The sequence below is a fragment of the Thermobia domestica genome, chromosome 5 (assembly GCF_964235325.1).
Source record: "Thermobia domestica chromosome 5, izTheDome1.hap1.1, whole genome shotgun sequence".
In the NCBI taxonomy this organism is placed as follows: domain Eukaryota; kingdom Metazoa; phylum Arthropoda; class Insecta; order Zygentoma; family Lepismatidae; genus Thermobia; species Thermobia domestica.
In genome coordinates this window covers 306,250,165-306,267,927 of record NC_137458.1, presented here as the reverse complement: position 1 = coordinate 306,267,927, position 17,763 = coordinate 306,250,165, and the positions used below count along the sequence as shown (strand labels likewise).

Sequence of the window (17,763 nt, the reverse complement as noted above, 5' to 3'; positions counted from 1 at the left end):
TAATATTTCTAATCAAAAAGTAGACGAAAGTGAGTAAAAAATATATATCTCCAAATCCTACAACATAACGACCAAGGATTAGAAAATATAATTAAAAATTACTTTGCAAAATGAATTAAGTAAAACTGATTTCTTGTGTATACCGGAGCACTGGCTCAATAAAGAAGAAATAGAAACAGTTTCATTCAAAGGTTTTAAACTATCTGCGTACTATTGTTCAAAAAATATATCCCATGGCGGTATTGCCATATTCGTCAAAGAGGACCTTCGTATCAAAATGTTAAAGAATACCCTTACATTGAACGTTGAGAAAACTTTCGAATCTGTAGCACCTGAATTTTGTGATCATAATTATGTCAAACTGAAATGTCAATGATTTTTTGAATAAATTAGAAAGACTTCTATCTGGATTCTCGTCCTCTAAAAGGTCACTAATAACTTGTGGTGATATTAATATGGATTTGTTACAAAAATAGCAAAAGAGAAAAAAAAGATTACCTCATTTCTCTCTACATATCATTTAACATATAACCTGTCTTAAGTACTCCTACCAGAATAAGCAGAACAAGAATCTCCGCTTTTGACCAAATTATAATACCACTTGATGATTTCGTATCTCACGTTGATGTACTAAACCTAGGCTATTCTGATCATAATGCTCAACTTCTTTAGTTTTCCACAGAAATAATTAATAAGAAAACCAACATGGGCGAATGATCTGAAGGGCGTTCGGTTACACCCACTAACGTGGCATGTTTCAGGTACTTGTTGAAAACTGAATCATGGTAAGATGTTTATAATGAATGTAATGTTAACGACTAATTTAATTCTTTCTTTTAGGTATATTTACTCATTATTTTATTATTGCTTTTCCTAAACGAAACTTTTTAAGATAAATCGGTAAATGTCAGTTCGATCTGTAAGACATTAGTAACAACAGTTTCTCTAGAAAAACACGCTATTTAAATGAACTATGCCGATTCTGCCGTATTCTCGTGTTTAAACGATACTACAAAATGTACAGACGAGGTGTACATGAGGTCATAGAACAGATAAAAACATCAGAAAATGATACTTACATTGGGAAAGCTTCCAATAAAATGGAAGCTACATAGCAAATTATTCGAAAAGAATCTGGAGAACGAAAACCCTCTTCTAAGATAAGTAGTGTTTCTTGCCAAAATAAAATTATTAGAAAATCGACTGAAATTGCAAATGCTTTTAACGATTACTTCACGAATGAAGTGGAAATGCTTGTCACTAACAACGGGAACAATAAACTATCTAGCAAACAATACGTTAGTAGACACAATGAAAATACTTTCGAAAAATCATTATTCTTACACCCAGTAACTAGTTAGGAAATTTTAAATACTACACTGAAAATGAAAAATAAGAGTTCTTCAGGATATGATAAAGTTCATGATAAAATTCTAAAGCAATGCTCTTATGAGATTGCTAATATCTTATGCTTCATAGAGTTATTTACTATGAAGCAAATACAAATATATTAGTAACCGGAGAAAGTTACGTTGAGTTGTATAATGCAGCAGACTCCACCATGTCTGTCGTCAGTGACTGGATAGATAATACTAAATACAACATCATCTTCGTGCATATGTTTTCAGTAGTAAATATCTCGCAAATCAATCAAAAAATGTCTATAGTTAATAAGGTTTAAAAAAATATATTTTTTGCATATCTATAATGTAAGGGTTTCTTAACTGTTATTTTGTTTTCATATCCTTATATGTAAATTGGAATAAGGAAAAACTGAACCTGTAACTTAAATTGTCACTATTTTTAATATTGTATGTAAGATTGAAATGTATAAGTATTTACAGATTCAATGTTTCTGTGACGTAAGCAACTAATACGTTCACGTTGTAAACAATTTGTATGAAAAAGGATGAAAATAAATACAATACAATACAATAGAAAAACACAGTTGAAGTCCGTCGGTGAATTTAGAAAAGGAAGTTGACCGACGGAATCCCGAGGTATAAAGTACGACGAGCATCTAGCAAGTTACATCAGTTTTTGGAGACACATCACATTTATATTAAATGCAAAAAACGTAACAAGTTTCTGCAAGTCCTATGACTATTTTGTACTTTGATCACCAATGTTAACTTTCCATATAAACCCTTTTGTGCACCCAACACTACAGCTGCGTACGCACATAGAATCTAAGTATTTTCCCTTTTCGTACACATTTTTTGTTCTATTAAAAATGACACATTGATATCCTGTGCTTACTTCCTCATCACGTGTAGGACCTGGTGACCATTTACTAACAGACATCTCCAAAAATCTCTTTCACATCCTGTTCTGGATTACCCCTTTGACTTTGTCTCACATTTGAAGTCTCTCTTACGATATCCACGTTAATAGGAATTTTCCATTGAGAATATTCTATCATTTGGATTTAAGAACATAAGAAAAACAAACATATTAATTTAAAAAAAAACACACATAACTGTTCAGATGTGACTCCTTTTTGATTATTTTCCACTCTATATTTTTGTTTCATCTGCAGCATAGACATCTTATGTTAGTTAATAAGATAGTGGGTTTAAAAGAGTGGCATATTAGTATAAATTCAACACGACCTCGAAAAGTATAAATTCAACACTGATATTGGTCATTTTGACTATATATATATATATATATATATATATATATATATATATATATATATATATATATCCCCCTCCCACAATATTTGCGGGACTTAATTTGGATTTAAATTGAATCAGAAATGTCACTGTTTATCTTAGCGACCTCATAAACTATAGATTCGAAACTAATATCGGCCATTTTCGATCATTTTAAATCTTTCCCCTCCTTTAAGTTACATCATCAAAGTGATATGACAAAACTAATCTCATGTTCGAACTTCATCTAAGTTGAAAACTTGATGGAGATCGGTCCGGTGGTTCAAGAGTTATTAAATTTTATTTATTTTTATACATCTCCCCCTCCTCCCATAAGTTCTATCGTCAAAGTGAATAGATGAAAACCATCCCAGGCGCGAACCTCATCTATGTTGAAAATTTAATTTGGATTGGTCAGGTGGCTCAAGAGTAAAGTCACATAGAGAGTCACTTTCATTTTTATTTTTATTTTTTTACATATATGTCCGCCTCCTCCTCCTACTCCCCTACGTTGCGCCGTCAAAGTTAAATGATAAAGATTATCCCAAGTCTGAACATCATCTATGTTAGTAGTAGAAAAATGCCGGTTCTGCGCCACTGACCCTCTACCCACTTTCTCAGTCCCGCCTGAAGCAGACAACGAATTTCCCAGTGCCGCCTGACACACTATGCCGGGGGACATATGGGGGATACCAGAAATCGAGCATCGCGAACCGTCAACCCACGGTCTTTTACGACCTCCATTTTAGGGGTGAATTTGTTCCCTTTTATGAGCACTTTATAGGGAGTGTACTCGTTCCCTTTTATGAGCACATTTTAAGGGTGAACTCGTTTCCTTTTATGAGCACTTTTCCAACCCCTATTTTAATTACGAACACATAGAAGAGCAGATAACACATAAGAATACGCAACACACAGCAGAGCAGATAACACATAACATAACAAGGGTGTACTCGTTCTCTTTTATGAGCACATTTTAAGGGTGAACTCGTTCCCTTTTATGAGCACTTTTCCAACCCCTTTTTTAACATAGGAGATAACACATAAGATTACGAACACATAGAAGAGCAGATTACACATAAGATTACGTAACACACAGCAGAGCAGATAACACATAAGAGTACGTAACATAACAAGGGTGTACTCGTTCTCTTTTATGAGCATATTTTTCAACCCCTATTTTAACATAGGAGATAACACATAAGATTACGAACACATAGAAGAGCAGATAAAACATAAGAGTACCTAACATAACAAGGGTGTATTATTCCCTTTCATGAGCATATTTTTCAACCCTTATTTTAACATAGCAGAAATGACAGAGACTACGTAACATATTAGGGGTGTATTCATTCCAACCCTTATTTTAACATAGCAGAAATTACACTGAGACTATGAATACATAGCAGAGCATAAGACTACGTAACACACAACAACCTCCATTTTAGGGGTGGACTCGTTCTCTTTTATGAGCATATTTTCCAACCCTTATTTTAACATAGCATAAGACTACGAACACATAGCAGAGGTGTATTCGTTTTAACCCCTTAGCATAAGACAATGTAACATAGCAGTTACGAACACATAGCAGAGCAGATAATAAACAACCACCTCCATTTTAGGGGTGTATTTATTCCCTTTTATGAGCATATTTTCCAACCCCTATTATAACATAGCACAGATTACATAGCAGATCTAATACGGCTTATTTTCCAACCTTTATTTTACCATAACAGAGACTACGAAACATAGCGGACATAGCACAGGGGATGTATTCATTTTCTAATTGAACATAGCAGAAATTACACTGACACTACGAACACACAGCAGATCAGAGAATACATAAGATTCATTCCCTTTTATGAGTACATTTTAAGGGGTGTACTCGTTCTCTATTATGATTACTTTTTCAACCCCTAATTTACCATAGCAGAAATTACATAAGATTTTTTTCAACCCCTATTCTAAGACAATGAATACCTATGTAACATAGCGATTCGAAACGCTCTTTGAACCGATTTGGATGAAACTCGGCATATGGGGGTTTTCGACCATGCTGAGTACGAATATCATACTTATTTTTACCTGGGCCCTATAGTTTATGTGGCATACGCCCTTTGTATGACACTTAAAACCTAATCACTCGTAAACGAAGCAACATATTGAGGTGGTGTTTTCCACATTTAGCAATAGGTCATCGGGTACTACATGTCCCAAAACTAATGGTCATCGAGGTCAAAGGTCAAAATACCTAAAACCCAATAACTCGAAAACGAAGCAACGTATTGAGGTGCTGTTTCCAAATCTAGTAATAGGTCCTCAACTATTACAAGTTCCAAAATAATGACCATCGAGGTCAAAGGTCAAAACACGAAAACGAAGCAACCTATTGAGGTGCTGTTTCCAAATCTAGTAATAAGTCATCAACTAGTACAAGTTCCAAAATAGTGACCATCGTGGTCAAAGGTCAAAATACTTAAAACCTAATAACTCGGAAACGGAGCCACATATTGAGATGCTCTTTCCATATTTAGTAATTGGTCATCAACTACTACATGTCCCAAAATTAATGACCATCGAGGTCAAAGGTCAAAATACTTAAAACCTAATAACTCGAAAATGGATCCACATATTGAGGTGCTGTTTCCAAATCCAGTAATTGGTCATCAACTACTACAAGTTTCAAAAATAATTGTCAACGAGGTCAAAGGTCAATCTCGTAAACGAAGCCACATATTGAGATAACGTTTCCTCATTTAGTAAATTTGTGTGATCTATTCAATTTTGTACAAAGCAGAAAAAAAGTGAAGAAGGAATAAATTTGAGTGGCTTATTTACTTTTGTATTAACAAGAAAGAAAGCAAATATATGCCATATTAACTAGCTGAGAATTGTATGTCATCTTGTATTATTTAAACTAAACGAAGGGCTAAATTTGAGAAAGCGAACATGGACCATTTTACTCAAATTTAGATGGAGTATTTATCTTTGTATGAACCAGAAAAAAGTGAAGAAGGTTCAATATTTCTATACAATTTTGTACTACCCAAATAAACGAAATTTTATTTTTGTACCAATCAGAAGAAAAGCAAAGATATGCGATTTTAACTATTTAAACAAACGAAAAGATAAATTTGAATGACCTTTGTACCAACGAGAAATGCCATTTTGTACAAATCAAATAGACAAAAAAACGAAGAAGGATCATTTTAACTAACTCAGACTTTTACACCATTTTGTACTACTCCAATAAGCGAAGGAATACCAACCAGAAAAAAGAAGAAGTGAAGATTAGGTGGATTGTTTTCTTTTGTACCAACTAGAAAAGAGAAGAAGAGCTACTTTAACTAGCTCATTATGTACTGTTTAAACAAACGAAAATTGACCATTATGTAACTTTTGAACTACTGAAATGTTGTATTTTTGTATCAATCAGAAAAACCCGAAGAAGGATCACTTTAACAAGTTCATAATTTCGATGTTCTACTTTCTATACAACGAGAAAAAAAATGAACTAGCTGAATATACGAAATAAAAAATTTAAGTGACCTATTCAATTTTGTACCAATGAGAAATGGCATTTTAACTGGCTCAGAAAAAGGCGAAGAAGGACTATTTTATATAATTTTACTACTCAAATAAACAGTGGAGTATTTAGTTTTGTACCACCGAGAAAAAAAAGGAATTGCACCATTTTGGAGTATTCAAATAAACAAAGGACTTATAATTTGTGTCAACTCTAAAATCAATTAAACGAAGTAATGCATCTGAGTGAGCTATTTAATTTGAAAAACCGAAGTTGAGTATTTTATACCATTTTGTATTATTTCAACAAACAAAGGAATAAGCAAAAAAGATCATTTTATATCATTTTAAACTAGTCTAATAAACGAAGGTATAAATATGAGTGAGCTATTTAATTTTGTAGCTGAGTATTCTCACGAAAGAACAAAATTGTACTTATCAGAAAAAGCGAAGGAGACCCATTTTAACTAACTGAGAATTTCTGTACATTTTTGTACTATTTAACAAACGATTGGATAAATTTGAGTGACCTGTTTTTGTACTCACCAGAAAAATCGAAGAAGATCCAATTTAGCTAACTCAGAATTTATATACCTTTATACTAGCCCAATGAACGAAAGAACAAATTTGGGTGTTCTACTTTTTTATACCAAACAAAGAAGAACCATTTTAACTTGCTGAGTATTTTATACCATTTTGTACTACTCAAACAAACTAAAGAATAAAATTGTACTAACCAGAAAAACCGAAAAAAAAGACCTTTTTAACTAGCGCAGAATTTCTGTAACGCAAAAATTAATTTGGATGGAGTAACAAGAAAGAAAGCAAAGATATGCCATATTAACTATTTAAATAAACGAAGGGATAAATTTTAGTGATCTATTCCATTTTGTACCAAGGAGAAATGCCATTTTTATCTAGCTTAGAATTTCTAGTGCATGTTGTATTATTTAAACAAAACGAAGGGCTAAATTTGAGAAAGCGAACATGAACCATTTTACTCAAATTTGGATGGAGTATCTAGCTTTGTATGAACCAGAAAAAAAGTGAAGAAGGACGATTTTAACTAACTCAGACTTTTATACCATTTTGTACTACTGCAATAAACGAAATTTTATTTTTGTACCAATCACAAGAAAATCAAAGAATGGTCATTTTAACTAGCCAGGCAAAAAAGAAAAGAATTAACAGTTTGTACTAATCACGTAAACGAAATTATAAATTTGTACTAACCAAAAAAGGAGAAGGATCAGCATTCTATACTCTTTGTGCCATTTATTGGGGTGTCCTATTTCCTTTTGTACCAACGAGAACCATTTTTAACTGGCTTAGAATTTTATGCCTTTTTGTAAAATTTGTATCAAACCGGAAAAAGCAAGGAAATACCATTTTAAATAGCTCAGCATGTTACAGCTTTTTTGTTTTTGGTCTACCCAATTTCCTGACCATGTTGTACTATTTAAACAAACAAAGGAATAAATTTGTGTGACCTATTCACTTTTGTAGCAAGTAGAAAAAAATGAAAGAATAAATTTGAGTGGCTTAAGCAAAGAAGGTTAATTTATACCCTTTTGTGCTTTTAAATTTGAGTGACCTATTGAAGAATGAATAAATTTTGTTTGCAATTAAAAAAGCGGAGAAAGTCTACTTTCTGTACCAACCAGAGAAAAACAAAATTTGTGTGACCTATTCACTTTTATAGCAAGCAGAAAAAGCTCCTTTTAGTTTTATACCAACCACGAAGGTTCATTATAACAAGCACGGTATTTTTATTTTTATGGTGCTACATTTTCTATAATTTTGTGTCATCCAGTTCAGTTTATTTCTTTTAAAGAAAACAATACATTACTCTCACTGACAATTCAGTTGCCAGAGTCCAATGTTTGTAATATTACAATACTACAAATTGATCCATTTATAAAATAATATAGTTAACTTTAGCTCTAATATGTTCTTCTATTCATACACAATCAAATGCATATGCTACAATGTCTCAGTTTTCATTTACAGAATTAAATAATTGTTTATCTTTCTCTAAAAACATTTCTACTGTTTTGTTGATATAATAATCACACTCTGTAATGTATTCATATACCATATTAATTTTTTTCTCCAAAGTATAAGTGTTCTTAATATTACAACCTTTAAAATGCTTCTTTAAATAATGTTTATAGATTTTCTCTCTAATTTCACGTTTAATTAAGATCATCCACACCTTTTGTAATAATTCGTAATCATACTGCAGCAAACAGTTGTGATCTTTTTCATTTCCATTATGTTCAGAACATGCTTCACATAATAATACTGAATTTGGTGTATACTCATTAAATAATTGTATAACACATGTATCACTAATACTTTCACTAGTACACCCGCAATCATTAGCTTCCACTTCAAAACAGGTAATATTTGAAAACACTGTCATCATCACTTTCCGGGAGTATTTCATCATTATATCTATTATAGCGTCTAAAATAATACACTTCTTATATTTCTTGTGTTTGATATATGATTCTCACTTTATCACATAATTCATCTGGCAAAATCGGGGTCAGACGGGTGAATTAACAGTATAGGTTTTTCGTTTTCACGCTGAATTTCTTTTTCTCTAGCTGAAACATAAACAATCTCTGTGCTAGTCATTTTTCTGCTCTTCAGCAAAAACGAATCAAAATACATAATTTTATATATCTACAATAAAACCATTCTATGCATTCTCTGTGTTTAATAATATGTTTCAAGCAATATAAAACATCATGATGCATGTTCTATTATTTTCTAAATATACTCCATAAACTTATATTCCATTATAATAAAATACATAAATGCAAAAATATATATTTGAAGTTCCATATAATTTACCTTAGACGAGGAAAGAAAGTTTTAAAAATATAATTGAATCGTTGAACAATAGGCAGTACCTTAGCAATGTAACGCATTCGTAAATGTTAGGTAACGCATTCGTAACGTTGCTTAAATATCTGCAGCACTCTTTATAGATGGTGTGCAACATGGACCTTTGAAAACTTTTCTTACTTTGATATGATTTCTTCTGCTGTGATCAAAAAATGACCGTATATGCTGTCATGATTTGTCGTCCTTCATCATTTTTCGTTAGTACGCTAATTGCTACGGAGTCTGTTCTACAGAATTAAGTTGGTTAAATCTTATGTTCAAATATGCAATTAATGACCGGAAAACTTTAGACTTCAGTGTCGGCGTTAGTATTTTGTCAACCGATACTAAATGTAAGTCTTAATTCGCTTAACGCACGTCTATTAAACATATAACTATGAGCCTTACTTAGTGATGGGAGAGGCAATTTAAATTGTTCTCTGGATGACACAAAATTATACAAAATGTAGCACCACAAAGATAAAAATACCGAGCTGGTTATAATGGACCTTCGTGGTTGGTATAAAACTAAAAGGGGCTTTTTCTACTTGCTATAAAAGTGAACAGGTCACACAAATTTTGTTTTTCTCTGGTTGGTACAGAAAGTAGACCTTCTCCGCTTTTTTAATTGCAAACAAAATTTATTCATTCTTCAATAGGTCACTCAAATTTAATAGCACAAAAGGGTATAAATTAACCTTCTTTGCTTAAGCCACTCAAATTTATTCTTTCATTTTTTCTACTTGCTACAAAAGTGAATAGGTCACACAAATTTATTCCTTTGTTTGTTTAAATAGTACAACATGGTCAAGAAATTGGGTAGACCAAAAACACAAAAAGCTGTAACATGCTGAGCTATTTAAAATGGTATTTCCTTGCTTTTTTCGGTTTGATACAAATTTTACAAAAAGGCATAAAATTCTAAGCCAGTTAAAAATGGTTCTCGTTGGTACAAAAGGAAATAGGACACCCCAATAAATGGCACAAAGGGTATAGAATGCTGATCCTTCTCCTTTTTTGGTTAGTACAAATTTATACCTTCGTTTACTTGATTAGTACAAACTGTTAATTCTTTCCTTTTTCTGCTTGGCTAGTTAAAATGACCATTCTTTGATTTTCTTGTGATTGGTACAAAAATAAAATTTCGTTTATTGCAGTAGTACAAAATGGTATAAAAGTCTGAGTTAGTTAAATGGTATTTCTTCACTTTTTTCTGGTTCATACAAAGCTAAATACTCCATCCAAATTTGAGTAAAATGGTTCATGTTCGCTTTCTCAAATTTAGCCCTTCGTTTTGTTTAAATAATACAACATGCACTAGAAATTCTAAGCTAGATAAAAATGGCATTTCTCCTTGGTACAAAATGGAATAGATCACTTAAATTTATCCCTTCGTTTATTTAAATAGTTAATATGGCATATCTTTGCTTTCTTTCTTGTTACTCCATCCAAATTAATTTTTGCGTTACAGAAATTCTGCGCTAGTTAAAAAGGTCTTTTTTTTCGGTTTTTCTGGTTAGTACAATTTTATTCTTTAGTTTATTTAAGTAATACAAAATGGTATAAAATACTCAGCAAGTTAAAATAGTTCTTCTTTGTTTGGTATAAAAAAGTAGAACTCCCAAATTTGTTCTTTCGTTCATTGGGCTAGTATAAAGGTATATAAATTCTCAGTTAGCTAAATTGGACCTTGTTCGATTTTTCTGGTTAGTACAAAAAACAGGTCACTCAAATTTATCCAATCGTTTGCTTAAATAGTACAAAAATGTACAGAAATTCTCAGTTAGTTAAAATGGGCCTTCTTCGCTTTTTCTGATTAGTACAATTTTGTTCTTTCGTAAAAATACTCAGCTACAAAATTAAATAGCTCACTCATATTTATACCTTCGTTTATTAGACTAGTTTAAAATGATATAAAATGATCTTTTTTGCTTATTCCTTTGTTTGTTGAAATAATACAAAATGGTATAAAATACTCAACTTCGGTTTTTCAAATTAAATAGCTCACTCAAATGCATTACTTCGTTTAATTGATTTTAGAGTTGACACAAATTATAAGTCCTTTGTTTATTTGAATACTCCAAAATGGTGCAATTTCTTTTTTTCTCGGTGGTACAAAACTAAATACTCCATTGTTTATTTGAGTAGTAAAATTATATAAAAATAGTCCTTCTTCGCCTTTTTCTGAGCCAGTTAAAATGCCATTTCTCATTGGTACAAAATTGAATAGGTCACTTAAATTTATTATTTCGTATATTCAGCTAGTTCATTTTTTTCTCTTTGGTATAAAAAGTAGAACATCGAAATTATGAACTTGTTAAAATGATCCTTCTTCGGGTTTTTCTGATTGATACAAAAATACAACATTTCAGTAGTTCAAAAGTTACATAATGGTCAATTTTCTTTTGTTTAAACAGTACATAATGAGCTAGTTAAAGTAGCTCTTCTTCTTTTTTCTAGTTGGTACAAAAGAAAATAATCCACCTAATCTTCACTTCTTTTTTTTCTGGTTGGTATTCCTTCGTTTATTGGAGTAGTACAAAATGTTATAAAAGTCTGAGTTAGTTAAAAAGATCCTTCTTCGTTTTTTTGTTTATTTGATTAGTACAAAATGGCATTTCTCGTTGGTACAAAGGTCATTCAAATTTATCTTTTCGTTTGTTTAAATAGTTAAAATCGCATATCTTTGCTTTTCTTCTGATTGGTACAAAAATAAAATTTCGTTTATTTGGGTAGTACAAAATTGTATAGAAATATTGAACCTTCTTCATTTTTTTTTCAGGTTCATACAAAGATAAATACTCCATCCAAATTTGAGTAAAATGGTCCATGTTCGCTTTCTCAAATTTAGCCCTTCGTTAGTTTAAATAATACAAGATGACATACAATTCTCAGCTAGTTAATATGGCATATATTTGCTTTCTTTCTTGTTAATACAAAAGTAAATAAGCCACTCAAATCTATTCTTTCTTCACTTTTTTTTGCTTTGTACAAAATTGAATAGATCACACAAATTTACTAAATGAGGAAACGTTATCTCAATATGTGGCTTCGTTTACGAGATTGACCTTTGACCTCGTTGACCATTATTTTTGAAACTTGTAGTAGTTGATGACCAATTACTAGATTTGGAAACAGCACCTCAATATGTGGATCCATGTTTGAATTATTAAGTTTTAAGTATTTCGACCTTTGACCTCGATGGTCATTATTTTTGGAACATGTAGTAGTTGATGACCAATTACTAAATGTGGAAAGAGCATCTCAATATGTGGCTCCGTTTCCGAGTTATTAGGTTTTAAGTATTTTGACCTTTGACCTCGATGGTCATTATTTTTGGAACATGTAGTAGTTGATGACCAATTACTAAATGTGGAAAGAGCATCTCAATATGTGGCTCCGTTTCTGAGTTATTAGGTTTTAAGTATTTTGACCTTTGACCTCGATGGTCACTATTTTGGAACTTGTACTAGTTGATGACCTATTACTAGATTTGGAAACAGCACCTCAATACGTTGCTTCGTTTTCGAGTTTTGACCTTTCAACTCGATGGTCATTATTTTGGAACTTGTAGTAGTTGATGACCTATTACTAGATTTGGAAACAGCACCTCAATACGTTGCTTCGTTTTCGAGTTATTGGGTTTTAAGTGCTTTGACCTTTGACCTCGATGACCACTAGTTTTGAGACATGTAGTACCTGATGACCTATTGCTAAATGTGGAAAACACCACCTCAATATGTTGCTTCGTTTACGAGTGATTAGGTTTTAAGTGTCATACAAAGGGCGTATGCCACATAAACTATAGGGCCCAGGTAAAAATAAGTATGATATTCGTATTCAGCATGGTCGAAAACCCCCATATGCCGAGTTTCATCCAAATCGGTTCAAAGAGCGTATCGAATCGCTATGTTACATAGGTATTCATTGTCTTAGAATAGGGGTTGAAAAAAATCTTATGTAATTTCTGCTATGGTAAATTAGGGGTTGAAAAAGTAATCATAATAGAGAACGAGTACACCCCTTAAAATGTACTCATAAAAGGGAATGAATCTTATGTATTCTCTGATCTGCTGTGTGTTCGTAGTGTCAGTGTAATTTCTGCTATGTTCAATTAGAAAATGAATACATCCCCTGTGCTATGTCCGCTATGTTTCGTAGTCTCTGTTATGGTAAAATAAAGAATAAGCCGTATTAGATCTGCTATGTAATCTGTGCTATGTTATAATAGGGCTTGGAAAATATGCTCATAAAAGGGAATAAATACACCCCTAAAATGAAGGTTGTTGTGTTTATTATCTGCTCTGCTATGTGTTCTTAACTGCTATGTTACATTGTCTTATGCTAAGGGGTTAAAAACGAATACACCTCTGCTATGTGTTCGTAGTCTTATGCTATGTTAAAATAAGGGTTGGAAAATATGCTCATAAAAGAGAACGAGTCCACCCCTAAAATGGAGGTTGTTGTGTGTTACGTAGTCTTATGCTCTGCTATGTATTCATAGTCTCAGTGTAATTTCTGCTATGTTAAAATAAGGGTTGGAATGAATACACCCCTAATATGTTACGTAGTCTCTGTCATTTCTGCTATGTTAAAATACGGGTTGAAAAATATGCTCATAAAAGAGAACGTGTACACCCTTGTTATGTTACGTACTCTTATGTGTTATCTTCTCTGCTGTGTGTTACGTAGTCTTATGTGTTATCTGCTCTTCTATGTGTTCTTAATCTTATGTGTTATCTCCTATGTTAAAATAGGGGTTGGAAAAGTGCTCACAAAAGGGAACGAGTACACCCCTAAAATGGAGGTCATAAAAGGGAACGAATACACCCGTAAAAAGTGCTCATAATAGGGAACAAATTCACCCCTTAAATGGAGGTCGTAAAAGACCGTGGGTAGACGGTTCACGATGCTCGATTTCTCGTATCCCCCATATGTCCCCCGGCATAGTGTGTCAGGCGGCACTGGGAAATTCGTTGTCTGCTTCAGGCGGGACTGAGAAAGTGGGTAGAGGGTCAGTCGCGCAGAACCGGCATTTTTTTACTACTTATATTGAAAATTTGATAGAGATCGTTTGGGTATTTCACGAGTTATTAAGTTTTATTTTATTTATATATCTTTCCCCTCCCATAAGTTCTACCGTCAAATTAATATGATAAAAACCATCCCAGGTCCGAACTTCATCCATATTGAAATTTTTTAAAGATCGATCCTGTGGTTAAAGTGTGATGAAGTTAAAAGACAGTCACTTTTATTTTTATTCTTTTTACATATATTTCCCCCTCCCCCTCATGTATGTTGCACAGTAAAAGTAAAATAACGAAAACATTCTAGGCCCGAACCTTATCTATGTTGAAAGTATCATCAAGATCGGTCTGGTGGTTCAAGAGTTATTAAGTTTTATTCATTTTCATATATTTGATACGTGATATGATACGATACAAAATACATGATATGATACAAAAATTTTGGAGTGAATCTAACTCTTTATTCTATTCATACAAGAAAAAGGAAGCATGATCTTAGCCTTACCTAATTTCCCGGGCTAATTATACCCCCATTTTGATGTTCTTTAATTCAAACATTTCCGTCTTTTAAAAATAATTAAACTATATCATTTTTTCCTTTGTTATAATAACTAAAATCCCGTCATGTTGATATCCGCGCAAGTTAGTGTGAAACACCAGTTCCGCTTATCAACTACTCTTAGTTTTGGTGTTACTGATGACGGCCAACTTAAATTACAACTGACAACGGTCGATAAAAATAATAGGCGAAACGAAAAAAGTAACATCAAGAAAAAGAAACAGAAAACTAGAAAGGATGAAAAAAAAAGGATGCAGTGTTTACATGAAATGAAATTTTACAAACGCAGTATTATTTCTGAACAAAGAGCATAAGAAAATGGAAAGTCAATGACATCCTTAGAAATGGTAAGAAGGATTATTGTTGTACGTGGAATGCGAAAAAATAACAAATTTATTTCGGGAGAAGCTTGAGCCCGATAGTATCCTAAATACGCCACGGAAGACGATTCTGTTTCCCTGATCCTCCACAGCATTGTTTTTCAACTTCATAAATATTTTGAGCATCGGTTATATATATATAATGGGAACGGTCTTACCCGTCCCCCCCCCCCCAATTTTCAAGCGAGATTTGCGCCCATGGTCAGCACTATACCAGATAAATCGTACTGACTTTACTATATTTTGCAGATTAAGTTGTCGGTCCCCATTTAGTTTCCCGACGTTAAGCTAAACTAAAAGTCTCTAAAAGTAAATCAAATGCGTCTTCGGGGATATGATTATTACTATTATTACTATTATCATTAATAATAATAATAATAATAATAATAATAATAATAATAATAATTATACCTTTATTTTAGGGAAAACTAAGACAAACATACTTTAAAAACAAATTTACTTTACAAACATACTTTACAAACGAGTGTGTACAACAATATGCATGCAAAAGAGATATATAATATGAATTTCAAGAATGTTTTGATGAGCAATTTATTCAGGAAAATATTTCTCAGACGTATTTGCCATTACATCTTCAATCCAATTTAGATAAGCAGCAACTTTCGTGTATACATTTGGTGTTCTACAGCCTGCTAAACCAGATGAAACAACTCCTACCAATACATTATCACATATTAGAGGTCCGCCTGAATCTCCAGAACATAAACCTTTGCCCACTCTTAAAAACTCCAGTACATAATGTAGTATGCGGGTCTATTAACTTAACGATTATAAGACAAGTAATCTTATCCAATATGGGTACCTCAACTTCCAATAGCACCGGAGACATTTTACCTTCAAAACTAGTGAGACCCCAACCGACCGCAGTACACATACTGTTCAGTGTGACTGCACTAGAACTATCCTTAGGCAATGTAGCCACAGACAGATTATCAAAATTTTCTAGTCCTTCTTCAAGTTTTATAAGTGCAATATCACTAACTCTTGGAATAGAATTCGTATAATCGTAATGTGGAAACACATGAGAAGCAAAGCTTCTGCTAGAAGAATTCAGGTTTAGTTCCGCTTCACCTGCAACCACGTAAATAGATTCGGCTGAATATTTTTGCCATGTTTTTTGATCAACAACACAGTGTCCTGCCGTAAGAATCCAAAACTCACTGAGAATAGATCCTCCACAATGAAGTTTTCCTTTTTCTACATTGACAAAAACATGCACAACATACTTATATTTCTCAAAATCTGCAACGTTTCCTCCAATAATTCTACTGTAATTTTCTGTAGAAGCAGTACATAAAAGCGCGTTTGCCAGAAGAATTTCCAAGAGATACAACATCTTATTTTTTCATTTGTATTATTGACCACACAGACAAACACTAATGACACTTTATCTTCTAAATGCGTAGGAATGTATGTCTTAAATAAACACATCACACCATATAACGATTTCATGTAGCAGTTGATTGACTTTAGAAACGATGGTTGGATTCTAAAATCATGTGAGCACACGCTGGGATGATTCCTACTCTTCAGCATAGGCGGAGTTAGAAATTGTCTGCTGGGGAGAGGGCGGGCACTGTAAATACAAATGAAAAAAGAAGGATCTTATAATTGGCATTTTTATTTTTTGTCAGAAAGTTGGGGGCAATGCTCTCCTATGCCCCCATAACTCCGCCCATGCTCTTAAGTGTCATTTAGGCCTACATTTTTTGAAAAAAATGTTTTTTCCCTATATTTCATACTCTTTGATTGAATATTTGCTACCAATTAATTTTATATTTCTATTTGCCAGAAATATATCACTAGGTGCAGATTTATTGTACAGATCCATGCATAAATCCATTTCAGATATACTTCTTTTACAGTAAACCGACTTTTTGAATCTTACCCAATCGTTTTTGGGGGTGTAGATTTACATCTCTCTGTACAGATTCACTTTAGAGAGCATTCAGTGTAGGTAGAGATAAGAACTCAGGGGTGTAGCCGAGGGAGGCACGGGGGGCCAGGCCCCCCAAACAAATCTTGTCCCCCCCCCCAACGCAAAATTCTGATTGGAAGATATTTGTACCTGTCTCATTTAAGAAAAGATTTTTTTCACAAAATTGTGTGCCGAGAAAGATTACATTGAAATTCATCTAAGATCTTATATGTTGCGGTCACAACAATATTAATTCACAGAATTTTCGCTCATATTATTTAGATAGTATATTTTGAGCGAAATGAAGAATCATAAATATCAAGAATACAGTGTAAATCCATCCCGATCGATATTTGAAGCTGGAATAGCATAGAAAACATCGTAATGTCTAGAATGGTACAACTAGCTAAGTAACGAAGGTCTGTCTGGGAAGCATGACGATTGAAACCATTGCACTCGCCGTCTTTTCCATTTGATCACCGTTTTCAACAGATCAAGTAAATTAGCGACCTTGGAAAATCTCAAATGTCGTTGTTAAAATATTTTAAGAGACAGACAGATATAACCAAACCTGCTGCAGCTGATGACTCCCATTTCATCGAAAAAAGGGAAGAAGATGAAAGAACTAAAGGAGAAGAAAGTATTTCAGTGTCAAGTGAGGTGCCAAGTGACTTAAATAATAAGGTTCCTTCACAGCCAATGTTATCAGTGTTCCCAAACGTTAAAACAGGTGGTAAAGAACGTTCTTTTTCAAGTAACTGGTACAATGGAAGAGAGTGGT

General features: G+C 33.0%; 1 protein-coding gene across 1 annotated transcript; it reads right to left on the bottom strand.

Annotated features, from left to right (window-relative positions):
* Nucleotides 1–15,523: 15,523 nt before the first annotated feature.
* On the bottom strand, nt 15,524–16,425 carry LOC145684940 (protein C activator-like). The gene is given in 2 exon segments (XM_081757292.1): nt 15,524–15,787; nt 15,789–16,425. Coding segments are annotated over 2 exon segments (804 nt in total). The 5' UTR covers nt 16,401–16,425; the 3' UTR covers nt 15,524–15,595.
* Between the last annotated feature and the right edge of the window lie 1,338 nt (nt 16,426–17,763).